The sequence below is a fragment of the Pogoniulus pusillus genome, chromosome 19 (genome assembly GCF_015220805.1).
Source record: "Pogoniulus pusillus isolate bPogPus1 chromosome 19, bPogPus1.pri, whole genome shotgun sequence".
Taxonomy (NCBI): domain Eukaryota; kingdom Metazoa; phylum Chordata; class Aves; order Piciformes; family Lybiidae; genus Pogoniulus; species Pogoniulus pusillus.
In genome coordinates this window covers 24,452,869-24,478,548 of record NC_087282.1, presented here as the reverse complement: position 1 = coordinate 24,478,548, position 25,680 = coordinate 24,452,869, and the positions used below count along the sequence as shown (strand labels likewise).

General features: G+C 53.7%; 2 protein-coding genes and 1 long non-coding RNA gene across 15 annotated transcripts in view; 2 read left to right on the top strand and 1 right to left on the bottom strand.

Annotated features, from left to right (window-relative positions):
- The first annotated feature begins 10,605 nt into the window (after positions 1-10,605).
- LOC135183737 (uncharacterized) lies at positions 10,606-11,786 on the top strand. The gene is made up of 2 exons (XR_010305685.1): positions 10,606-10,829; positions 10,936-11,786. It is a non-coding gene; the product is annotated as an uncharacterized LOC135183737 (long non-coding RNA).
- Positions 11,787-14,566: 2,780 nt separating this feature from the next.
- LOC135184123 (nuclear cap-binding protein subunit 2) lies at positions 14,567-17,370 on the bottom strand. Of its 2 annotated transcripts, none has more exons than XM_064159707.1 (4): positions 17,197-17,370; positions 16,801-16,982; positions 15,901-16,039; positions 14,567-15,298 (listed from the first exon to the last, which is right to left on the bottom strand). In XM_064159707.1, exons 1-4 carry the CDS (start codon positions 17,281-17,283, stop codon positions 15,200-15,202), a joined length of 507 nt encoding a protein of 168 aa, XP_064015777.1. In that variant the 5' UTR covers positions 17,284-17,370; the 3' UTR covers positions 14,567-15,199. The 2 variants fall into 2 exon arrangements, with proteins under 2 accessions (XP_064015777.1, XP_064015778.1); XM_064159708.1 differs by having other exon boundaries at positions 14,600-15,298; positions 16,801-16,977; positions 17,197-17,287.
- A 23-nt stretch (positions 17,371-17,393) lies between these two features.
- Positions 17,394-25,680, top strand: part of TEX11 (testis expressed 11) — a 47,944-nt gene continuing 39,657 nt past the window's right edge. For 10 of the 12 annotated variants that reach the window (XM_064159692.1, XM_064159695.1, XM_064159700.1 and 7 more), the window contains exons 1-7: positions 17,394-17,560; positions 17,635-17,747; positions 19,779-19,863; positions 21,042-21,121; positions 22,002-22,082; positions 22,167-22,286; positions 24,093-24,173. In XM_064159692.1, coding sequence (XP_064015762.1) covers positions 17,479-17,560; positions 17,635-17,747; positions 19,779-19,863; positions 21,042-21,121; positions 22,002-22,082; positions 22,167-22,286; positions 24,093-24,173 — 642 coding nt within the window. In that variant the 5' untranslated portion in view covers positions 17,394-17,478. Of the gene's footprint in view, positions 17,561-17,634; positions 17,748-19,778; positions 19,864-21,041; positions 21,122-22,001; positions 22,083-22,166; positions 22,287-24,092; positions 24,174-25,680 lie in introns of those variants that run through there. The other 2 variants (XM_064159690.1, XM_064159696.1) reach the window with 2 other exon arrangements.

The following is a 25,680-nucleotide window of genomic DNA, read 5'->3' as shown; positions in this document are numbered from 1 at the left end:
CTGATTTGGGCCCGTTTGCTCCCTATCTAGGATGTGTGATGAGCACATCTGTGTCTTGTCCTTCCAAATTCCTGTGGTGGGCTGGGAACTTACACACACAGACACACACCCAAATTAAAATGTAGCAGAGCAGCTCAGACTGCTTGGCAGTAAGCTGCAGGTCTGTTCACTTCAACGCTGAAGTGACAAGCAGATCTACACAATATGTTTACAGGCATTTACAGTTACAATCAAGACACAATACAGATAGCCAGTCTTCCCCCAGGACAAAGAAAAAGCCCAGATGGGGCTAACACCTCCCTCTCTCTCCCCAAACAGAAAACCAGTAAGATCTCCCCTGTTACCTGGTGAGCCAAGGTTAGTGCTCAGAGAGGCGAAGGAACAGCTGCAGAGCCGACGAGCGAGCGACAGTGCTTAGGCACTGGCTTCTTGTGCCAGTTTGCAACCAGCGAATGGCAGGACTTCATCACTGCTATGCTTTTGCACCCATTGCCCTGTTCCTTCACATGCTGCACTGAACTTTCAGGAGAGTGTCCATTTCTCTTACTGGAATGTTCCAATAAGCCTCAAGCTACCACAGTTCCATTTGCACAGCTGCTGACTGGAAGCAAGTCTTTATTTCCACCAGGCTGAAGTTTTGTTTGGTTGGGGTTTGATTTTTGACTTCTTTATCAAATCCCCTCTTTTTTCTGGAGGACTTGCTTTGAGCTCTCCCGTTTGCGGAGTGAAGGTTCTCCCTGAGAATCCCTCGGTGCCAGATCCACTGAATTTTTTTTTTTTTTCCTTTATCAAATTGATCTAAAAACTGCCCAGGACCCAGCACTGGTGGCTGCAGCCCAGAGCCAGCTCTGTGCTGGCTGCAGCCAGGGCAGGGAGAGCAACAGCACAGGGAGGGGATTCTGCCCCTCCAATCTGCTCTGCTCAGACCACACCTGCAACACTGCCTCCAGGACCTGGATCTGCTGGAAAGGGTCTGGAGGAGGCCACTAAGATGACCAAAGGTCTGGAGAACCTCCCCTGTGGGGACAGGCTAGCAGAATTTGGCCTGTCCATTCTGGAGAAGAGAAGGCTGCAGGGAGACCTTAGAGCAGCTTTCCAGTACCTGAAGGGGCTGCAGGAGAGCTGGGGAGGGACTTTTGACAAAGGCTGGGAGTGACAGGACAAGGGACAATGGCTTTGAGCTGGGAGAAGGGAGACAGAGACCAGATATGAGAAAGACATTATTAAGAGTGAGAGTGAGGAGACACTGAAACAGGTTGCCCAGGGAGGCTGTGGTTGCCCCCTGCCTGGAGGCATTGAAGGCCAGGCTGGATGAGGCCCTGAGCGACCTGTGCTGGTGGGAGGTGTCCCTGCTCATGGCAAGGTGTTGGAACTGGATGAACTGTGAGGTCCCTTCCAACCCAACCCATTCTATGATTCTGTGACCTCTGAAGGTGATCCAGTCCAACCCCCCCTGCCAGAGCAGGATCACTCAGAGTACATCACATAGGAACACATCCAGATGGGTTTGGGATTACTCCAGAGATGGAGACTCCAAAGCCTCCCTGGGCAGCCTGCTCCACATCTCTGCTGCTCTCAAAGTGAAGATTTTTTTCCTTATGTTTATGTGGAGCCTCCTGTGTCCATTTTGTGTCCACTGCACCTTGTCCTCACTGGACACCACTGAGAAGAGTCTGGCTCTCCTCCTCCTGACACACCCTTTAGATATTGTTCAGTATTAATGAGATCCCCCCTCAGTCTCCTCTTCTTTAAGCTAAACAGACCCAGCTCGCTCAGACTTTCCTTGTGAGTTGCCAGTCCCCTGATCCGATTCCCAGAAACCCTCTTGCAACAGCAGCCCAACAGGAAGCTGTTTCAGGCAGAGGGAGCAGCTTCAGGGCACTGAACATTGGTCCAAATCCCAGACCTCACACATCCAACTTCCCAGTGCTCCATCCTCACCTTGCAGCCTGTTGCTCTCCCCACCCCGTTCAGGGCCCAGATCCAGCAGCACAGGCCAAGGGCCAGGAGCAGGCACAGGCACTGAGCATGCCGAGCACACGTCCTGACAGGAGCAGTAGGCACGCAGAGGGTGGCAGGTCATGCACAGCCAGCGCCAAGGATCCTGGAAGCTGCCTGCAGTCCAGAAAGGAGGCCAAGAGCCCTGCAGAAAGAGCTCTGGATCAGCCCTCAGACACCACCCCTCATCACCTTCATGGCAGGAGTATAGAACCACGTCTCAGGTTGGAAGTGGCCCATGAGCCAGCAACGTACACTTGTGGCCAAGAAGGCCAATGCCATTCTGGATTGGATTAGAAGGGCTGTGGTTAGTAGGTCAAGAGAGGTTCTTCTGCCTCTCTGCCCTGGTGAGGCCACAGCTGGAGTACTGTGTCCAGTTCTGGGCCCCCCAAATCAAGAGGGTCATAGAACTGCTTGAGAGAGTTCAGTGCAGAGCCACAAGGATGAGGAGAGCCTGAGGGAGCTGGGGCTGTGCTGCTAGGCGAGGAGGAGACTGAGAAGATGACCTCATCAATGGTTATCAATACGTGCAGGGTGAGTGCCAGGAGGCTGGAGCCAGGCTCTGCTGGGTGATGCCCATACCAGCACAGGGGGCAATAGGTGGAAGCTGAGGCATAGGAAGTTTCATTTAAACATGAGGAGGATTCTTTTCCCTGTGAAGGTGACAGAGCCCTGGAACAGGCTGCCCAGGGGGGTTGTGGACTCTCCTCTCTGGAGTTATTCAAAACCTGCCTGGATGTGTTTCTGTATGATCTGGTCTAGGAGATCCTGCTCTGGCACGGGAGTTGGACTAGATGAGCTTTTGAGGTCCCTTCCAGCCCCTGACATTCTGTGATTCTGTCATTCTGTGACCCATCAGGACCACCAAGTCAAAGGCTCTGTTCTTTGCAGGACTATCTTGCACTCAGCCATGTAACTAAAAGCATTGTCCAGACTCTCCTTTAACTCTGGCATGCTTGGTGCCATGACCACTTCCCTGGGGAGTCTGTTCCAGGGACTGGTCATTCCCTCAGCAAAGAACCTTCACCTGTTGTCCAGCCTGAAATTCCTTCAACTGAGTAATTCCATTTCTTTGTGTCCTATTGCAGACCACCAGGGAAAGAAGAGCAGCAATTGGAGAGTCACAGAAGGCTGGAATGGCTCAGGTTGGAACAGACCTCAGAGATCATCTACTCCAGCCCCCCTGCCATGGGCAGGGACACCTCTGTTGCGGAGGGGGTTCTCTATGCCTACGCCTATTTGGCAGAGGTGAGAAATTAATTTGAGGTGGTATAAATTGTATATAAAAATACAATTTATTAAAATTAATATTTATGAACTCTTGCCACCCCCAACCACTGTGCATTAAAACTTAGTCCTTTGGTGCAAGGTTATGAAAACAATTTAGAAATACAATATATACAGGGATTTGGTCAATAACTGGCAAAACTATTTAAACTATTCACAAAGATAGACCCAATAACAATTTGTAGAGTGCCCTCCCCTCTTCCCCTTCTTTCCCAAAGGAAGAGGATTAGATACAGGGAGAGAGAGAGGTAAACACACCCGAATAAATCAATCTCACTCGATTTGGAAGTTAAAAGGAAAAGATTAACAACACCTTAGAAAGGTATTGGAGGTAGGGAAGTTTTCAAAGGATAGGGAAGGGGAAATAGCAAAATACAAAAGGTATAAATACAGCCCGAGTGGTGTGATGGTGGCTTTGGCTGCCTCGTGGCTGCCACGGGGCGTGCTGGTGTGCAGGCAGAGATGTGTGGAGTGAGCTGTGTGGCGAGAGAGAGGAACAGGAAGCCTCTCTCCTTTATAGGACAGGCAGTGGGGGGAGTGAGCTAACCATCACCTGGTGGTGTGACCCACCCCTGGGGAGGGGTCAAGACCCCTAGGGTCAGGGTTACTCCCCCTGGAGTGTTAACCCTATACACCTGGACATGTTTTTGCTGCCTAATCTAGAGGTAAACACATAACGAGCACAAAGGGGCACAACAGACCTGGTGCCATGAAGTCTGGTCTGCCCAGGACCCCTGCTTGTAAACATGTTGTGTAAGCCCCCACATGCCCAGCTTCTGCCTGGCAGGTGCTAGCCTGTTGTGTTTACCATATTTGGAAAGTCCAGGCCAATGGCTTTTGCCTATTATGGTATTGTTTGGCTGACTGCCAAAACCCGATCAGTCATTCTAGTGGCCAAGGGGTCATTAATCTCAGCCCACATTTGATAGATAGAGGCACACAGCTAAACAACGTGCTTGGACTCCCCGCATTGCTTGCCTGCCTGCCTACTCACTTGCAGAGCTCACTTAATCCTGCCTGTATATATGTGGAGCCCATCGTCTCCCAGCCAGCTGTGCACATTTGCACGCCACTGTGGTGAGTTATCAGGACCAGATCCTGTATTGTCTGCCTTTACCTATGGAGAGCAGACTCCCGAGCAGCTGCGTATACTATTGCACGCCCGCTGCCTTATCATTGCCTGGTAAGCGCCACTGCCGCTGAGTTAGCCAGGAGCAGATTCTCTTGTCCGCACACAATTGGCCTGAGTAGCCAGCATTACATCGTGCCGAGATAGCACGACATCCTGCCTCTGCACCTGAAGGTCCTGCCTAAGAATCCCTGGACAGAGCATCCAGAAGAAAACAGCAGCACAAGGTCAGAGACTATTTCCCCTGAAGCCGGGAGGATTCTCCTTTCCCTTCAAGCTGGGAGGATTCCAGCCTCACAGTCCATGGGCAAAGACTCCCCTGAAGTTTGGACACTGGTAACAGGCTGTGACGTAGCCCCGGAGGGTGACCGATAATTAATAAGAATTGTAAGTGAATGCTTTAATGCCTCTGTAATTTCTAGAGCCTCCTGCCATAGAGCAGAAAGAGCTTTCAGCCCATCCTGCTGGTCAAATAGTACATAGACCCCAAGCGGCATTAAGCCGTGGGGAAAAATCCTCTCTCTGTTTACAGTTTAAACTGTTTACTAGGTATTAATAAGTTGTGGTGTGATATTCATCCTAGAATGTTTTCATGACCAGGTAGATCCTTTTAATATTAATATACAGTGGTTGGGGGTGGCGAGAGTTCAGAATATTGAAGTTAATAAATATATTTTTTTATAGAATATCCTCTTGCACCAATTAATTTCTCCCCTCCATCAAAATTGGCGTAGGCGGCAGAGTACCCCTCGGCGACAGGTACCAACCACGGAAGGCTCATCTGACAAGCCAGGCATGATAGACAGCTCCTCTTTATCAGACCTTTTGGATCTTTAAAATACCCTTCCCGCAGAAAGTCGATCCCCAGGATGCAAGGTGCATCAGGGCCAGTCACTGTGGTGTGCTTCTCCCACGCATCCCCTGTGAGGCTTATCTCAGCCTGCAGCACAGTCAATTCCTGTGATCCCCCCGTGACTCCTGAGATGGTAATGGTTTCTGTCCCACTATGGCTGGAGGGTATCAGAGTGCACTGGGCACCGGTGTCTACCAAAGCTCGATACTTCTTGGCTTCAGAAGTGCCAGGCCATTTCACAAACACAGTATCACAGTATCACAGTATTATCAGGGTTGGAAGAGACCTCACAGATCATCAAGTCCAACCCTTTACCACAGAGCTCAAGGCCAGACCATGGCACCAAGTGCCACGTCCAATCCTGCCTTGAACAGCTCCAGGGACGGCGACTCCACCACCTCCCCGGGCAGCCCATTCCAGTGTCCAATGACTCTCTCAGGGAAGAACTTTCTCCTCACCTCCAGCCTAAATCTCCCCTGGCACAGCCTGAGGCTGTGTCCTCTTGTTCTGGTGCTGGCCACCTGAGAGAAGAGAGCAACCTCCTCCTGGCCACAACCACCCCTCAGGTAGTTGTAGACAGCAATAAGGTCTCCCCTGAGCCTCCTCTTCTCCAGGCTAACCAATCCCAGCTCCCTCAGCCTCTCCTCGTAGGGCTGTGCTCAAGGTCTCTCACCAGCCTCGTCGCCCTTCTCTGGACACACTCAAGCATCTCAATGTCCCTCCTAAACTGGGGGGCCCAGAACTGAACACAGCACTCAAGGTGAGGTCTAACCAGTGCAGAGTACAGGGGCAGAATGACCTCCCTGTTCCTGCTGGCCACACCATTCCTGATGCAGGCCAGGATGCCACTGGCTCTCTTGGCCACCTGGGCACACTGCTGGCTCATGTTCAGGCGGGTATCAATCAGCACCCCCAGATCCCTCTCTGTCTGGCTGCTCTCAGCCACTCTGACCCCAGCCTGTATCTCTGCATGGGGTTGCTGTGGCCAAAGTGCAGCACCCTGCACTTGGAGCTGTTGAAGCCATCCCCTTGGACTCTGCCCATCTGTCCAGGCGGTCAAGGTCCCACTGCAGAGCCCTTCTGCCCTCCAACCCAGCCACATCTGCCCCCAGCTTGGTGTCATCTGCACACTTGCTGATGACTGACTCCATGCCCTCATCCAGGTCATCTATGAAGATGTTAAAGAGGATGGGGCCCAGCACTGATCCCTGAGGGACACCACTAGTGACAGCTGCCAGCTGGATGTGGCACCATTCACCACCACTCTCTGGGTCTGGCCCTCCAGCCAGTTCCTAACCCAGCAATCCCAATATACTCTGTTATCCCTATTCTCCACCTGGCTGGAGACAGGGCACCTCTAATGCTGGGCACTGTGACCACAGGAGGCACATGGACCTGAGTTACTGGCCTCACCACCCCTTGGGCGAGAGGGTTGCTGCAGGACACTGGGGCAACCCCTCTTCTAGAGGAGTTTTTCCCTGTGTTTGTCCCCTGCAGTTCCCTTACTCTGGCCCATAGAGCTGAGGTGGGCTGGCCATGCCATCTGTCCATGTTTTCCCTGTGCTCACACAGTGTTCTCCACAGTGAACCCCTGAGTGTCCCCTGTCTGCTTTGGGCTGGTCTCCTATGGGGAGCAGGGGGAGGAAGAGTACAGTGGTGAGCGTTCCTAACAGCCGAGACCTGTACCCATTCAGAAGGTGAAGAGCAGTCGTCCCCTGCCTTCTGCAGTTCAGAGACAGAGGCCTTCAGCTCGTTCATGTCCTGGGTAAGGTTTTCCACAGCCGAGATCGGGGCCTTTCTGGAGACGCTGTCTTCATACTGCCTCAGGTCATGAGCAAATTCCCTGATAGTTGGAAGGTTGTTGGGGTCTCTGCCCAGCAGCAGTGCTCCCAGTGTGGGAGCATATGTGGAAGGAGCACATTGGGTCAGTTTCTTTAGGAGGGCTGGCTTCATGTGGACATCATCAGGGTCTGGGGGCATCTGGACGACTCCATAGATTATCTCCGGCACAGCCATTTGCCTCAGGTATGTGATCCCCTGTTCCATATTTGTCCACTTAAGGGGATGGAAGATCATGTCCTCCTTGGAGGGGTATGTGTCTCACAGCTGTGAGGAGTCTGGCCCAAAGTGTGTGGGTGCCATCCAGCCTCCCCAGCTATTTATTTCCACCCCTATCCCTCAACAAGGACCCCAACTGCTTAGCCTCCCTCTGATCTAAGTCCACAGTTTCTGCTCCTCCATCCCAGCAGCTCAAAAGCCAGGCTAAAAGGCTTTGCCCGTTTGCCCTTGCATATTCCTGCCTTGTCTGTCTGATTGCCTTTCTGGGCACAGAGCTGATAACTGTAACTCCATTATCAGATCCACTGCCAGCTGGTGCATGCTGCTGGGGGGCGCTGGTTCCCGAAGAGCTGCTCGCCCTCGGTCTGTGTCTGGAAAGGGGCTCGGGGTCCGTGTTTTTGTCTGCCGGGCGGTGACAGGGCTCGGCTGTGGGGCGGCGCTGCGCTCGGGCAGGGGCTGCCACGCTGTGACTCGTCGGACTGGTCTGGCCGCTCCCGCCCCGCCGCAGCTACAGCCACGGGAGCGGCAGAGACCGGGCGGGGCACCCGGCGGGGCACCCCTCCCCCCAAACGTTTTAATGGCTGCAGCTACAAGCGGCTTCCACGTGTTACAGCTCGAAACAGCAATGAACCCTCCTCGGATCACATTTAAACACGGTGCAAAAACTGCTATCAAGTACCATTTCCCCCCAACAATATCTGGAGCTTCTCTGTCCCAGCACATATTCTCAAAGTTGTTCCAAGTTTGAGAAATATTTCCAAACATGGTTAGATTTCCAACAGAGTTCAGGAAATAGGCATAGACCTGCACAGGCAAGTTCTTAGAATATTCCCAAATCATATCAATCACTATCCAGAAAACATGGTAACTTACAAACTTCAAAATCCATGACCAAAACAGCCATCCAAATGCAGGAGAGATTGAGCTCACAATGGCCTGCTGAAAACCACCCTGAAGGCTATGGGAGGTGGAACTCTCAGAAACTGGGAGAAGCACCTTGCAGAAGCCACTTGGCTGGTGAACAGCAGGGGATCAGTTAACAGAGCTGGTCCTGCTCAGTCTGCCCTACTGCCCATAGTTGAGGGAGATGGAGTTCCTGTGGTCTGTGAAAGGAATCTGCTGGGGAAAACTGTGTGGGTTGCTCCTGCCTCTGGTGGGGGAAAACCTATCAAAGGGGTGGTATCTGCAGAGGGTCCTGGTCACACATACTGGGTAATGCTCGAAACAGGCACTATTGAGTGTGTTCCCCAGAGAACCTCACTTTAGCTGAAAAGGTCTAAATCTCAGAGTTGGTTCCATGTAATCCTGTATTATAGTTGTATAATATTTGTATCATAGTTGTGTAATAATTGTATTATAGTTCATAAGGGGATATAAGTTGTTTTTATAGTTACACCCTCACCACAACACATCCAACAGAATCCACACCACACAAGCAGTGATCCAGAGAAGCTCTGCAGCATCACATCACAACCAGGCATCCAACAGAACCCACACCACACAAGCAGTGATCCAGAGGAGTCCTACATCATCACAACCAGGCATCCAACAGAACCCTTCACTGATGCCCTGCAGTGAAAGACTGTTCCTGATTTCCCTCCAGAGGATGTTTACAGCCATCTCACCTGCACCTGCTTTTCCTGATGCCCTACGGCAAAAGACTGTTCCTGATGTTTTCCTTCCTGAGGGAAAAGACTTCTTCCTGAGTTTCCACAAGAACTGTTCCTGTTTCCCTGACTCTTCTTCCATGTTCCTGTCCTGCTCACATCTCACCTCAGCAACCTGCACCAGAGAAGCACATCGCCTTGGGATACAGCCAGGGACCAAGAAAGACTTTAAGAACTCTTAATCCATGGACACATTTTCCTATCTTTGGAAAAGGAGACTGTAGGAAGGTGGAAATGGTCTAAGCAATGGGTGGAATGTATAGGGTTAACACTCCAGGGGGAGTAACCCTGAACCTGACCCTAGGTGGTCTTGACGCCCCCCCAGGGGTGGGTCTGAACACCACCAGGTGATGGTTAGCTCACTCCCCCTTCCTGTCCCATAAAAGCAGGGGCACTTCCTCTTTAACTCTCTCTCTGCACCTCTCTGCATTCCCCTGCATTCCCTGCTCCCTGCATACCAGCATCACCATCTGTTGCTGGTTTCTCTTTTGTTTCACCACGTGGCCATCACCCACGAGGGGGACAAAGCCATCACCATCACAATTGGGTTGTATTTATACACCTGGCTCAGACACCCTCAGCAAAAGTCTCTCTGCAGCCTTCCTGCAGGATCCCTTCAGGCACTGGCAGGCAGCTCTGAGGTCCCTCTGGAATATTCTCCTCTCCAGGCTGCACTCCCTCAGCCTATGCTCACAGCAGAGCCGCTCCTTGGGGCATCTTTGGAGCCCTTGGAGCATCTTTGTGGCCTCCTCTGGACCCTCTCCAGCAGCTCTGTGCCCTCCTTCTGCTGGCAGGATTGGAGGTGAGGTCTGAGCAGAGCAGAGCTCAGGGGCAGAATCCCCTCTCTTGCCCTGCTGCCCACACTGCTCTGGCTGCAGCCAGCACTCAGCTGCCTGCTGGGCTGCAGGAGGGCACTGCTGACTGCTGGGAGCTGCTCAGCACCCAACACCCCCAGGGCTTTTTCTGCAGGGCTGCTCTCAACTCACTCTGCACCCAGCCTGGATCTGTGCCAGCTGCAGGACCTTGCTCTGTGACGTTGAACCTCATGCAGTTGGCACTGCCTCACTTCTCAAGTCTGTGCCTGTGGGAGGAACACCATAGGAAGGGTGTCTTCTACAGGCTGAGACAGGAGCAAGCAAGCATCAAGAAGGAATTCACTGAGGGCAGATGCAAATCCCTCTATCAAGTTCTTGTCTAAGCTACGTGTGGCTCAGACACATCAAGTGCTGCTTTCACTCCTCAGGTCCTTCTGACTGCAGTAAGAGCCATCCGTTGACAGCACACCTGGGAACGTGCCAGAGCCAAAACATATCCTGCCAGTATAGGTATGAATAGCAGAGATACTGGGCCTGTGGGATCTGTGGAAGAAAAACTGTGGGAGAGCCCTGCGGGCCGGCAGAAAAGCCTCTGCACCACCCGGGACTGGACCCTAGCCCTGGGGCTGCTGCAGTCTGAGGCACTCGGCAGTGGCACTCTGTGGACTTCAAAGTGAGTTCAGCCTGCAGCAGCTTGGTGTCTGCCCTGCCAGGGCTTGCTGCTGGGCAGCCACTGGCCAGGAAAGCCCAGGGCCCCAGGACACAGCTCTCCAAGTTGCAGTGTCCAGCATAGCAGTGCCCAGGTGATCCCTGGGCTGTGGTAAAGATGGGATCCCTCTGTGTCCAGGAGCATCCTGGAGCTCGGGCGGGGTCCTCAGGGCACCGCTGACCCCACACTTCTTGTCCTTCCCAGGTCCCTTTCCTCCCGCTCCTGCCAGTTGTCAGCATTTTCGTTAACGTCTTGCTGATGGTGCAGCTGAGTGCTGGCACCTGGGTACGATTTGCCGTCTGGATGGCCGTGGGTAGGTGTCCTGTCTGGGGAGTGCAGTGGCCACAGCATCTGCCCAGACGGGCTGTTAAGGCTGGCAGCCTGGCACTGCACTTTCCATGGTGGAAATTGTCCTGCAGGTTTTACCATTTACTTTGCCTATGGGATCCGGAACAGCGTGGAAGGGAAGACCGTGGAGGAGCCCTGCGGGCCGGCAGAAAAGCCTCTGCACCGCCCGGGACTGGACCCTAGCCCTGGGGCTGCTGCAGTCTGAGGCACTCGGCAGTGGCACTCTGTGGACCTCTGCCAGCATCCCCGCCGGGTACCAGGCCATGATCTGCACCGTCCCTGCATCCCCTCTCGCACAGGTTGGGGGTCTCAGGGTCAGGACTGCAGAGCTGGGCTGTGTGCTGCCCCTTCCCCTGGCAGAGCAGAGGTCATGGAGATGAGTCCATGGGCTGGGTAGGAGCCTCGGTCTCTGCCACCCCGCAGCCCTGCCGAGGGGCAGTGGCACTGGCACAGCCCTGCCGCTGTGCCAGCTGCTGCCAGAAATGCTGCTTTCCCTGCGCAGGGGAGGCCCCATGTGAGGGTGCAGCTGTGCCCATCCTGTCTGTCCATGTGTCTGTGGTGGCCACCTCCCCTCTGCACTTCCTAAGTGCCAGGGGTGGAGGGGCAGCCATGAGTGCAGCCATGGACAAGGCTGGAGGCAGCTTGTTCTGGTACCACCAGCAGCCCGGTACTGCCTGGCAAGAGGGGGCTCAAGCAGCCAAACCCTTCCTCTGTGCCCAGGGTTTGCAGCTGGCTGAGCCCCGCACTGCCTTGGCCATGCTGCTTGGTGTGAGCATCGAGCTCAGGTGCCTATGAAGATGCCCACAGTGCAGCTGTGCCCGTGTCCAGCCTTTGCATAGTTGGTGTTTACTGTCTTTGTAGAATTGCTGGTGTCTTCGTGGTGACTTTTATACCTACGAACTAAATGGGGTTTAAGTGCTTGGCTCTGTTGTCCTGCCACATATTGTGTAAATGCCCTATGGTCATGGAACCCTGGGCACAACTGCGTGTGCTGCCAGGACAGGTGCCAGGCTGGTGCTAGCTCAGAGCAGGGCTTAGCTTCAGGCTGGCTGAGCTCACTGCCTGAATCCTGCCGGGTGGAGCCACCAGCACTCATCCTGTCCCCTGGGACAGTGAGTCAGGACCTGTGGAGCAGTGCTCCAGGCCAACTCGGGCCAGCAGTGCTGGCACCTGTGGGCAGGACACGACAGCCCCATCCTGCAGTCTGTGTCCTGCAGGGGACCGTCACCAGGTCCCAGGGTGGGGCTGCAGTAAAGACCTCGACAAGGCCTCCTGCAGAGGAAGCACGGCCAGGAGCTGGGCTGCATGCCGGTGAGGAGATGATTTCGCAGCTCCTGGTCTGCTCTGAGTCAGCCTTGACAGACGATTCTGCAAACTAAACTGATTGAGGGGCAGATGGCTCTGGCACGGCTGCAGCAGCTCCCTGCTTGCTGCCAGTGGAGCGTGGTCAGAGCACGGCCCAGCCCCCCCGCCCTGCTCAGCCCCCCCGCCCTGCTCAGCCCCGGGGCTGCGGCAGTGAGCCCTGCCCCCGGGCTGTGCCCGCAGTGAAAGGGGCTGCAGCACCCCCTCTGGCCTTGTGCCGGGCGCTGCCTGCCCTGCTGCCCCGGGCCAGGCTGCCCTGCCAGACCCTCAGGCTCCAAGGCTCGGGCACAGCTGCTCCTGGCACTAGCTCCTTGCAGGCACGCCCAGCTCTGCCCGTGCCTCCCTGTGCTGTGCTGGGTCCCATCACTGTGCCCGGTGGGTATCTGCTGCCCGGCGGCAGCACTTGGGGTCCTGCTGAGCCCTGAGCCCGCAGCCCCTCCAGCACCCATGCACCCGCCTCTGGGTGCTGTTGGCCAAGCCTTACGGGCAATAGGCACGTGATGCCACTGCAGCCCTCACCCCTGGCTTGGCACTGCTGCAGCCCCCTCTGCCTTGATGCCCATGGCCCCCTGCATGTGTGCACATCCATGTCCTGGCCGTGCGTGTGCCCGTTTGTGCCCATGGTGATGTCTGTGCCTGGCTCGAGGTCTTCCCTCTGCGCACCACTGGCGTGTCCTGTGTGCCCATTGGGAATGGCAGAGCTCCAGACCTGGAGCTGGGTGCTGGAAGCCCTGGGGAGCTCCCAGCACAGCAGCTCAGCAAGGAAGGCTGTGTCTGGCAGCATCAGTCGGTGCCACTGGTCCATGCTGGTGCGGTGCAGTTGGTCAGTGACATCCTGCCACAGGCACGAGTGCTGGCACGAATGCAGCAGCCCTGTACCCACCCTGAGCCTTGTGCCTGGCACCTCACCCTCACCTGCCTGCCCACTCTGGGAGCCCTCTGCCTCTCTCTGCCCAGCAGCTCCTTCTGCCCGTGCAGGTGGGCAGAGCACCTTCCTGGCAGGGGCTGTAGCCTGGGCTTTCCTCTCCCATGCCAGTCTGGAAGGGCATTTTCTGGTTTGAGAAGACAGCAAAAAGCAGAGCCTGGCTTTGCTCCCTAGAGGCCCAGTCCCCAGCCATGTGCACAGCTGCCTGTGGTTTGCCTGTCTGCTGGGCAGGTGCCACCCAGCTCTGCGGCCCAGGCTGTGCTCCTGTTGCTGCCCAGCCCCAGGGCCTGGCAGAGCCCTGGAGGGAGCCAAACAAGCCCAGAGCTGCTCCCCTGCCTCTGCCTGTGCCTGTGCCTGTGCCTGTGCCGTTGTGTGGGTACTGGGCACGCAGGGCAGAAGTGTGGGCATGAGCATGGGCAGGGGAGGCAGGGCCGCCTTCCTTCACAGTGCCATCTTGCTAGTTCCAGTGGCAGGGGCAGCATTTGGGCAGCCACTGTGGGAGCTACAGCCAGGGCTTGGCTAGTGATCTCCCCCTTGCTGCCCTGCCTGGAGGGAGAGCTGCCTCTGCAGAGCCTGCCCCTGCGCTGCTGCCCCACCAGAGCAGGGGTGGCCCTGGCATGTGGAGATGGATTAGCAGATTACGTTTCCCATTGTGATCTGCTTGGCAGCTAACGCAGGCTGGCAGGGCCGTGCTGCTCTGGAGCACCACACAGGCCCCGAGGAGTTAACCTCCTTCTTCCCCATGGGACCAGGGAACAGGTATGGTCAAGATCTTCCTGCCCCACAGGTGAGTGGCTTGCGGGGCAGAGTCGAGATGGGCAGCTGCTGGGTGGGACACATCCATCAGCAGGCTCAACCCCTGGAGCCTGTCGCTCCTTACTCGCCTGCTCCGGGCAGGTCTCAGCCCTTCTGCTTTTTTGTGGTGCCAGCTTAAGCAGTGCCCAGCTCTGATGGTGCAGGCTTAACCTTCTCCTGGCCCTGCCTCTGCAGCTCTGCCACAGAAGCTTGCTGCAGGTGGTTGCTGTTTGTGTGGGCATAAGCATGGGCATGCAAGGCAAATGATATCCACCTGCTCCCTGGGCATTCAGGCTGCAGTAGGTGCAGTGGTTGCTGCTGTTGTGGTGTAAAACCTCCGCAGCACTCCCTTCTGCTGGCTTTTATTGCTGAGCAGGTATCATGGGTATGGAACCTCCCTTAGATTAGGGTGGGGTGGTTGTGCTCTCCCGAGATCTTGTGCCCCCCTGCCTCAGCTCACTGAATCAGGAAGGGAATGTTTGGAGAGAGAGCCTTGATGCTGTGGCACTGCTCAGCCATGCCAGAACACCGGGCTGTTAGCATCACCTTCCTAGCTTCCAACAGGCAGCACAGCAGTGTGAGGGCTGCTAGGGGGACCTTAAAACTCCATCTCAGCCAGAGCCAATACGATTGTTTATTAAAAAACCCGAAAGAACAAAACCATGCCAAGCAGTGAAGATCTGAAAAGCCAGGCAGCACTGAGGGCATCATAAAGAGAAATGCTCTGCAGGCCCCAACCAACCCAAGGGCTAGACATGGGCACCTCCACGTGGACACTAAGACCTTGTTTCACTTCTGCTTACAAAGCAGTGGTGTTGCTTGGATGAGAGATGAGGATGGAGAGTCTACTGTGTATCTCCATAGGATGCCCAGGCTCTGGAGGGCTCTCCAGAGATGAGGTTTCAAGGAATTCCACCTGAGAGCAACCACGGCCACGGCTGCAGCTTGGAGGAAGCCACCTGCCTGGATGCAGTGTGAAAAGGATGTCACAGCACAAGGTGTGTGACATGCTGAATTTCTCCTTACGCGGAATCCTGCAGAGCTGTCCCATTTTTACCCTTGTTGCCATGTAACAGCAGAGACCATCCTCTCTAGCCCAGAAGGAAGCAGGGATGCACGCAGGTATATCCACAATCTGAGCAGGGGCACCTTCTGCTGGAACATGGCTCTCACTCCCTACCCCAATCCAAAATGGGAGAGAAGGGCTAGATCTGGAATACAGAGCTGTCTAGGAGCTAGGACACATGAGGCGATTAATAGATGGCAGGTTGATGATTCGCCTTCTGCATCTGAATGATCTTGCCAAAGCCTCCTCTGCCCACATCGTAGTCTGTCCGGTACTCGTCTCGCACCTGGACACAGCAGTAACACAGACATTAGTACCCTGCACCCCCTGGCTCCTGGTGAGACTCCAGAAGCATCATCCCCTCCTTGCTCAGATAGTGGGGAACTGAAGCACTCTGAAATATTTGAACTCTCCTCAAATCCACCACAAAGGTGGCAATGGTGGTGAAAATGACAAATGAGGATAAATCTGACAGCTGAAGTCTTTTCAGACAAACAAAGAAGGCTCAAAAATACCTTTCTTCAGCCTGAATTGCCAGGCTTGGCCTCCAAACATTTTCCCCTCCTCCAGCCTGGAAATCTTGAAAGGAATCTCATCTCCCCACTGGGGCACATTGCTGCCTAGAAGCTACTATTCATTTTAAGAGCAGTAGCTTGGATTAGGCAAGACGCTGCTTGCACTGCAGGAAGTTTGGAGTCCTAGACAGATATAGCCTCAGGCAATATCTCTGCCTTTTAACACCAGGCATCAGTTACCAAAGCAGCCTGGGAGTGGCTAAAGTTCATTGTTATGTCTTTGCAGCCTGCGACATCACTCTGCATGAGGCAAAAGTAGCAAAGCAGTACACAGGGAGTTCAAATTAAAGGTATGAACTGGCGCTGCCTTTACCTGTCCTCCAGTCTTGCCTCTGCCATACTGCCTGCCCTCTTTGAAGCCTGCATCCCAGTCAGTGCGGATGATGCGGTCGTCCAGGCGCGTGCCGTTGATGAAGCGCATTGCGTGCTCCGCCTCTGCTCTGGTATAGTACCTGAAGCCTGCTCTAAGGAGAACCAAGCATGCTCTTCCTTCGGGGACAGGAAACAAGAGGACTACTGCATTTGAGAAACCAAACGCCCTGCCTGCCAGCCTTCCCCACCCTTCCTGCTCTCCTCTGTGGGATCAAGAACCTTGCTCACATAAATCCAAGCTAAAAATAGCTGCTGCTCAGAAAGGATGCTGAACAAGGAGCTGACAAGGAGCTTTGGATCACTTGTTTCACAAGTAGATGAAACAGGCACGTTAAGCCTTGCTGAGTTGCCTTTTTATGCTACATGAAACTTGACTGGATTTGAACAAGAGGGGCAGGCCTCACAGCAGAGCTTTGCAAAGACAGCTCCTGGTACAGCTTAGACAGGTGTGCACCTGGTGATTGGAAATGCAGCCATGGCTGCTTCTGCTTCCTCGTTCCAGTCCAGAGTTAAGGCAAGAAACTGAATGTGGGCTCTGGCCAAGGAAGAGCTCAGCCTGACAATGGGAATAGCTCTCACTGTGACCTTAAAATTACTACAGAAATTAATAAATTAAAGGAGATCTCTGTCCTCTGCAGAAAGCACAACAGCGGTAGCACGTTTCAGCAAGGGCACAGCTGTATTCCCTGTCTTTCACTTAAGGTGGTGGTGGGAAGATTAGAAGCGAAGCACCTGACTGTCACTCTTTTTCAGCTTCCCCACAGCTTGCTATGCAGACAGGAGCTAAAGCTGCCTGGCAAACACACACGAGCTGACGGCAACCAGGAACCAGAAAGGATACTCGACAAAGCAGAAGCCACAAGGGGTTTTCTTGATCTTGTCCAGCCCCATGACAATCCTCTTGACGTCTCCGCACTTGGAGAAGAGCTCCTGGATCTGCTCCTCGGTGGTGTAAAAGGACAGGTTGCCAACGTAAAGCGTAGAAGAAATTTTCAGGGACTTCTCCTGGAGCTGCCTACTGCCCTGAAAAGGGCAGAGCACAGTGCGGTGAGTGCACCTGCCGCCAGGCCCCGGCAGGCCCTTCCCACCGTCCCGCAGATGCACTGTCCTCCCGCCCACCGGCTCCTCGCACGGCCTCGCCCCGGCAACGGCCCTCCCGCCCCAGCAACGGCCCTCCCGCTGTGGCCAGGCCCCACCGCCCCCACCCCCGCGCCTCGGGCCCGGCCGGCGGGCGCACCCGGAAGTGCTGGTCGCGGTACTGGCTTATCTCGCAGTAGGAGTCGCTGTTGAGCCCGCTCAGCGTGGTGTGCAGCAGCCCTGACATCTCGGCTGTGCCCGGTCGGGCCTCGCTCCCGGGACGCTCCCAGACCTGCCGCGGAGCTCACCGGACGGCGAACAGAGGCGCGGACCCTCCGCGCCGTGCGATTCGCTCCGGCAGCTGTCGCTCGGGGCGAGAAGGCGGGGCCGTAGCGCGGACAGCCAATGGCGGTGCGCAGCCGCAGGCGGCGCTGTGCCCGGCATGCTCTGCGGCGGCGCGCCGCGGTCCTGTCAGGCTGCGGGCGGCGGCGCCATGGCGGGAGCGCGGCTGGCGGCGCTCGACGGTACCGGGGGCGCCTGGGAGCCGCTGCCTGTCGCTGGGCTGTGTCTCACCCCCGTGTCTCGTCCTGTCTGGCAGGGCTGGTGCGGGAGCTGCTGACAGAGGAGGTCCCGTCTCGTATCGCCTCTCTCACCGAGGAGCTCTTCCAGGCAGCGGAGAGCATCCCTGTGGAGGATGTGAGCGGGGCTGAGGTACTGCTGCCGCCTCCGGGCCCGCTGCCGTGCTCCGGGCCGCCGGAGGAGCTGGCAGCGTCCTGTGCTTCACAGCACTCTGCAGCGCTCGCCCAGGGCCGTGGCTGCGGTGCTGGCAGCCTTTGCAATGAACAAATTCCCTTTTCCGTCCTTTCACTCAGTAACGTGAGAGGCCGCGGAGCGTTCGCTCTCGGTTGGGGTAGATGATCTCTCGGGTCTCGTCCAGCCCGGGCGGTTCTGTGCTTCTGACTAAATGTAACAGCGAAGCACAACGGGAACAGTCGCAGGGAGCTTTGTGATGTTGAGATCTTTATTATTTCGGATTTCTCATAGCACCTAATTGTAATTTCAAGTGAAAAGGCAAGCACAGAGTGCTGCTGAGTTTGGTGCTGGCTCAGGGGAGAACCGTCTCGTCCTGTGTGTGGGTGTCCATAGTGATGACAGCAGATGCTTGTGGAAGAAGGAATGAAGCAAGCACTTGGTTTTAACTGCCTGGTAAAGCTAATGCTTTGTATTAGACTGAGGACGACTCCTCATTTTTGTGCGTATAAAAGTGAATTAGGTTGGTTTGAGATTTCATTTTTCTTGTATTTCTTCCAGAAGAGTTCTTACAGAGTAGAACCATAGAGCTGTTGAGATTGAAGCTGCTGGTGGCTCAGCTCTGCTCTGGATGTGCTGATGTGCAACAGCACAAAGTCTGTGGCTGTGGGATGATGAGAAAGCTTCATGCCCATAGATAGGTTAGGCTGTGTTTTATGCCTTCACAGACTGCATTGGGCTGGAAGGGACCTTCAGAGGGCCAATGCTCTGCAGGCAGCAGAGACACTTTCAGCTAGAGCAGGCTGCACAGGGACACAGCAAAGCTGAGCCTGAATGACTGCAGGGATGGGGCCTCAAGCACAGCTCTGGGCAGCCTGTGCCAGTCTCTTCTCACCCTCTCTCTGCACAACTTCCTCCTGATGCCCAACCTAACTCTGCCCTGCTCCAGTTCCAAACCATTGGCTCTGTATGAAAGAATGATCCATGCTTTTGGATGAAGAAATGATGAGAACCTCATCAGGTTCAATAAGGCAAAGTGCAAGGTCCTGAACCTGGATGAGGGCAGCTCTGATTAGCAATGCAGGCTGTGGGTGATGAGATTGAGAGCAGCCCTGCAGAGAAGGCCTTGGGTGTGCTGGTGGGGGAGAAGCTGGGCAGGAGCCAGCAGTGGGCACTGGCAGCACAGAAGGCCAAGGGCAGCCTGGGCTGCATCCAAAGCAGTGTGGGCAGAGGTGGAGAGAGGGGATCCTGCCCCTCTGCTCTGCTCTGGGGAGACCTCAGCTGCACTGCTGGGTCCAGCTATGGGACACCAGCACAAGAGAGACCTGCACCTGCTGGAGAGGCGGCCACAGAAATGATCAGAGGGGGCAGAACCTCTGCAGTGAGGACAGGCCGTGATAGATGAGGCTGTGCAGCCTGGAGAAGAGAAGGCTCCAGGGAGACCTTAGAGCTGCATTTCAGTATCTGCAGGGGACCTGCAGGCAGGCTGGGGAGGGACTGTTCAGAAGGGGCTGTGGGGACAGGCTGGGTGCAATGGTTTGGAACTGGAGCAGGGCAGAGTTAGCTTGGCCATCAGGAGGAAGTTGTGCAGAGAGAGGGTGAGGAGAGACTGGCATAGGCTGGCCAGGGCTGTGCTTGAGGCCCCATTCCTGCAGCCATTCCAGCTCAGCCTTGCTGTGTCCCTGTGCAGCCTGCTCTAGCTGGAGGGGATTTGGCTAAGATGCCCTTGGAGGGCCTCTTCCAACCCAGTGCAATCTGTGAAGCTATGCAGTGCTGTGTGGCCCATCCAGGGCCTCTCCCAGGACTCCCTGTGGTATTGTGTAACAGTTTCATTGAAAACTGCTGCCTTTGACTCCAGCCTCAAAGGCAGTTGCGCAGCAGTGGACAAGTCATTGCTATCCTACACACGATGGGTGATTTTTTCTCCAGTGATGCGTTTCAACATGGCACAAATCCAGGAGCACAGTAAATCTAATGGGATTCTCCTGCCAGGTTGAAGAGGCTGCTGTAAGCCTGTGGAACTGGACTGTGACCAAGCACACAGCTTCTGTGGTCAGCGATGAGCAGAGAGCTAAATGTACGTATGTGTGCTGCACCCTCCTCCTCTGCTTTGTCTGCTGCAGCACAACAGGACAAGCTCCACTGGCAGGCACCTGCATGGGGCTGCAGCTTTGTTGTTTTTTTTAAAGGAGACTGTTAGCAGAGCACATTGTACAGTGGGGCTGATATAGGCAGCTCTGGAAGCAGCATCCTGGTGTACTGGAGCTGTCCTTGTGATACACAATCAGTGCAGGCATTCTGGTCTCTCCCCTTTTCCATGCCAGAGCGTCAGTGAAGAGGTGTCCAGAGGAAGCTGGAATTTGCCATCTACTGCTGTGGTTTTACTCTAAAACATGGGTGGAAATAATCTAGGTGTAGATTTTAAACCATTAGTGAATTTCTGTCAAGTGAGGCCAAGGGGACAATTCCACCAAAGAAAGAATGGTTACACACTGAACAACTACAAGTTCTCCTTTTCCATCCCTGCTGTAGCCAGAAACAAGCTGATGGCTTTGTTTGGAGCCAGGAGCAGGGCTGGGGGTAAGAAGGGAGCTTCTAGGCTTTCCCCTCAACCTGCCCTTGCTGTAGCACTGCAGCATCTGGCCTGAGTTTTTGTCCCGAGGGATTGCAGTCCAGATTGTGTGTAACACACATCCAAGGGTGTCAGACACAGGGAAAAGGGCAAGTTTACAGCAAATAAGCAGTAACTGTGGAATATAATGTTCTCAGGTCTTGTATCCTGCATGACGGGCCAAGGAGAGGCTATTTAAAATATACTAAGTGTTTTTTTTCCCCACACTTTGTGTGTAAGAAGTGTCTGGAGTTTTTTTTCTTTTCTGTCTTTGAAAATGTGAAGGTTATTAAACATCATTTCCCTGTTTCGCTGGAGGCTGTTCTGAGGCTCTCAAGACATGTTACTGTGAGCACCTGCAATGTGATTACATTTTTAAATACCATCTATTTAACTTAAACTCTCTAATAGGTATTTTGATGAGAGATGAGAATATGTTTTTTCCCCTCTCACTGCCTAAAAAGCAGTTTTATGCAGCTTGGATAAAATTCAGACTGCTTTGACTCCTGGAACTTTCAGAGTTTCCTCTTGCAACTTAGAAAGCAAGCAGTGTTTCAGATGCAGCAGGGCCTGACTCTCTTAACCCCAGCCCACGAAGGAGCACAAAGGACGCACCGCTGAGTGTCTGCCCTGTTCCCTTGTAGTGCGGGTGGCTGCTTGCAGGCTGCTGTGCCTCTGTGAGGGCAGCCAGCCCTCAGAGGAAACGCTTCGGAGACTGATTTTGGTAAGCAGTCAAGGGGTCACCAAGGGAAAACTTCAAAGCCTGCTGTGGTTGCTTTGGAAGGGGAGGGAAATCTTCCCTGCAGTTGGAGGGAATATGCCTGCTGCATTCTCACAGGGACACCTTGCTGCAGCATTGCAAAAGGCAATTTGTGGACAGTGTAGTTGACATCACAGAGTGCTCGGGGTTGGAAGGGACCTCCAGAGGTCGTCCAGTCCAACCCCCCCTGCAAAGCAAGACTTAGGGCAAGTCACGCAGGAGAACGTCCAGGTGGGTTTTGGAGATCTCCAGAGATGGAAACTCCACAACCTTTCTGAGCAGCCTGTTACAGGGCTCCAGCAGCCTCACACTAAAGAAGTTTCTCCTCACATTGAGGTGGAATTTCCTGTGATTGAATTCCCATCCAGCGCCCCTCAGCCTATCACTGGGTGTCACTGAGCAGAGCCTGGCTGCAGCCTCCTGAGAGCCATCCTTCAGATATCTGTAGACGTTGATAAGGTCCCCTCAGCCTTTACCAGGCTAAAGAGACCCAGTTCTCTCAATTCCTCCCAACAGTCAACCATCCTCGAGCTTTCAGTTGGACCCTCTCCAGCAATTCCCTGTCCCTCTTGAACTGGGGAGCCCAGAACTGGGCACAGTAATGCAAATGTGGTCTAACGAGGGCAGAGTAGAGTGGCAGGAGAACCTCGCTCCACCTGCTGGCCACACTTGTCACATGCAAAATGTTACCTGAACAGCGTATATACAGTATTGTCTGGGAGGGCACCACAAGTCTGCAGCATCCAAGTGCTGGGGAGTTCCTTCGGCTGTGAGGCAGAAACTGGAGAGCTGGAATGCCTCTTTCCTATGAGATCTAACCTGCACTTCCCATCTTCTCCTTCAGATGTCAATGAAAACTGGGAAAGGCTGGATAGACCTTGGAAAAGCTGACCTTGCTGATGAGTTCCTGGAGGTGGCTGTGAGTGTAAGTTCTGCTCCAGTTTTGGTTTCTTACAGACATAGCTGTTTTGCAACCTGCCAGGGGTGATGCCTGTGCTTTGTTTTCCAGAGCATAGAAAAACTGTGTGCCAGGTTCCTCGGGGGGAGTGATGGGGAAGCAGATACTGGAGTGCACAGAGCTGATGTGGAGAAGAATCTCTTCAAAGTGCTCTCTTATCAGGCTGAATCAGTATGTGTGCTTCTTGCTCTTCATTGCAGCTCACTGGGCCTCAGAGGCAAACTCTGGCCCATTTATGAGGTGTGTTAATGCTTGGCCTTGGAAACTTGCTGAGAGAGGTGTTTGCATCACTGAGATGTAAGATAGCAGATCTCATCTTGTATTCAGTTTTGCAATCATGTAATGTTTTTTAATTTGCCTCATTATTGCAGTCCTTTCTGCTATGCTGTTTGTATCTTCATGTTCAGATTTGTTGCTCTGTGATGTGGCTGGCATGGCTGTTCTGAAAGCAAACAGCTGTCTTGCTGGAGCAGAAACGGAGCCGTTACAAAGGTGTCCTGAGCCTGGCTGTGGAAGGGAGGTGGTGCTCCTGTAACGCCTGGGATCTCCGAACTGCCTCCCTGTAGACATGCAAACCCAGGCTCTTGGAATGGTCACCATGGTGTAGAGCCTGGGACCTCTGAACTGCCTGCGTGTAGCCATACAAGCCCACTCCCCTGGAATGCTCCCCACACTGCTCTGCTATTTGCAGCTGGGCTGACTGCAAAGGTACAAAGGTGGCACTCCCCATGGCTGCAGCTAGCCAAGGTTTCTACTTAACAGGAGATACTAAGAGCCACATGTGCAAAGTATCTTTTAACTGACAGCTGTCATGACCCTGCAAACTCGTGACCACCACCAAAGCTATTTCCATTCTGTGCCATCAGAAAAGTTTCTATACATTAATACCTTCTCTTCCATCACCTAAGGTATGCTGCTTTCATAGACTCACAGAATGGGTTGTGTTGGAAGGGACTTTCAAGATCATCCCGTTCCAACCCCCTGCCATGGACAGGGACACCTCCCACCAGCACAGATTGTTCAGGGCTTCATCCAGCCTGGCCTTCAGTGCCTTCAGGGAGAAGGCATCCATAACCTTCCTGGGCAACCTGTGCCAGTGTCTCCCCACTTTCAAGAATTTCTTCCTTCTCTCCACTCCCTCTCCCAGCTCAAAGCCATTGGCCCTCATCCCGCCACTCCAAGCCCTTCTCAGAAGTCCCTCCCCAGCACTCCTGGAGCCCCTTCAGGTACTGGAAGACTGCTCTAAGGTCTCCCTGGAGCCTCCTCTTCTCCAGGCTAAACAGCTCCAACGCTAATTTCATCCTGCTTTTGTAGGCTCCAAGGTGTTCTCACTGGGCAGGGATATTTTGAACCAACAGCAATTTCATCTAATTTTGGGATGAACCCCCACCCAAGGAGAAGGTGACACAGATTTGCAGCATGAACTTTGCTTGAGGCTTTATACAGTGGAAGAATCAGTATAAGATCACAAGGCTTGGGAATGCTGAGTTCCATGGCACCTGGTATTTTTTTCCAGTCTCATCATAGAGTGAAGTAAGATCACAGTGATAAGTTTAAACTAAAACCATCCCAGAGCCCAGCGCAGTGAGAAAAGGCTGAAAAAGTGCTAAGGGTAATCAGCAGCACAAATTGCAACCATTTCAAATGCCTCTCGTAGAAATTCTAACTGTTGAGAGACCTCACTGCCTCACTGGAGTTTCTGGGTGCTTTATCAATGCTACAGAGTGTGAAGGTGAGGAAATGGAGTTGCCTGCACTTGTTACTAACACATGGAGAGTACTGGTTCTAAAATTCCCAGGAGCCTCCCTAAACAGCCTAGAGCAGTGGCCAAAATGATTGTAGCAATGCAAGGACAGGTATCTGATCCCATACCCAGCTTTCCTGGTGGAACAGCCAAAGTGCTGCTGAGCAGAAATGTGCTGGAGTTGGGAGGGCTGGCTGCTGACTGCTCCTTGTCCTTGTCTGCTGCTGTCCTAGGCAGTTGCTCAGGGGCATTTCCAGAAGGCAGTGAAGTGCTTGCAGTGCTGCAAAGAGATGTTGATCAAACTGCCAAAAGAGGTGAGTGAAGCCACTGAATCGTAGAAATGATCCTTTCTTTATCGTCCCAAACATTGCAAGTTTATTTTCCCCTCTCTACCTTAAAGAGTGAGAAGTCCTCTGATCCCTATATAACTTCTGTGGTTGGTTCTTGAGATCTTCATATTAAATCTGGATGCAAAGAGCAGATTTTTTTCCTCAAGGCTATTTTTTCCTTCCTTCCTACTTTAAAATAGAGAGACACTGTTTATGAAAAATGAGAAAAGACAAATCAGCAATCAAGGCAAAAAAAATTCTAAACTGAATATGCCCTCTACTCTTGCAGAGAACCAGCTTCATTTTACACCTTGATCTTGTATATTGCTTCTGCACTGGTACGCATGTGAACTATGGTCTGGGGACAGGTGGGAGAAGTGAAGAGCTGAGTTAAGGTTATCACAGATTCACAAATTGCATTGGGCTAGAAGGGATCCTCAGAGGTCATCTTGTCCAGACCCCTGCAGGCAGCAAGGACACCTCCAGCTAGAGTAGGCTGCACAGGGACACAGCAAGGCTGAGCCTGAATGGCTGCAGGGATGGGGCCTCAAGCACAGCCCTGGGCAGCCTATGCCAGTCTCTCCTCACCCTCACTCGGCACAACTTCCTCCTGATGCCCAACTTAACTCTGCCCTGCTCCAGTTCCAAACCATTGCCCTTTGTCCTGTCACTACAAGAAGGCTCTAGGGAGACCTCAGAGCAGCTTTCCAGTATGTTGAAGGGGCTCCAAGAGAGCTGTGGGGGCACTTTTGACAAGGGCTGGGAGTGCCAGGCGGAGGGACAGTGGCTTTCAGCTGGGAGAGGGGAGAGTGAAAGTGGAGATGAGGAAGAAATTCTTGAGAGTGAGTGTGGGGAGACACTGGCACAGGTTGCCCAGGAAGGTTATGGATGCCTCCTCCCTGGAAGTGTTGAAGGCCAGGCTGGATGAGGCCTTGAGCAACCTGTGCTGGGCAGTTCCAACACCATGGCAGGGGGTGGGAACTGGATGATCTTGAAGGTCCCTTCCAACCCAACCCATTCTGTGATTCTGTTCAGGGAGGTGCTTGGCTTGTGGGTATGTTGATGTTATGGTTGATGCCTGGCACTCAGGCGGTTGCTGAAGCAGGTTTTTAATTATACTCTGAAATGCCTCTGATCCAAGCATGCAGGCCAGTTCCTGGGGTAGGGCACAGGATGCCTACAGCCTTATGCTAAAGACTCTGCATGAAACCCTCTCAGTACAGGAAACTTCCTGTTCTGCCAAGAAAGCCTTTGCAGGTGACCTGAGGAGACAGGAGAGTTTCACATCTGAGAGTGGCTGTGCTGGGTGGTGCTTCATGCTGAGCTTCTGCTTCTGGCTCTGCATTGCAAGGAGAGAAGAAATTTGAGGCAGGATGTTGTGCTGCTTCTCATTCATGCCTGAGGACTGGAAAGTTTCAGTTGCTTGGAAGCAGCATTGTTTTATTCTTGGAAAAGGAAGCTGCTGCAGAGGCAGAATGGGTGTAGTCTCTGG

Excerpts from the sequence above, each read along its gene's own strand:
- LOC135184123 (XM_064159707.1), bottom strand. The coding sequence starts at position 17,283 with ATGTCAGGGCTGCTGCACACCACGCTGAGCGGGCTCAACAGCGACTCC. Across the intron at positions 16,983-17,196 it reads ACCGCGACCAGCACTTCCGG|GGCAGTAGGCAGCTCCAGGA; the intron begins GTGCGCCCGCCG and ends TGCCCTTTTCAG. Across the intron at positions 15,299-15,900 it reads GAGGCAAGACTGGAGGACAG|GTGCGAGACGAGTACCGGAC; the intron begins GTAAAGGCAGCG and ends TGCTGTGTCCAG.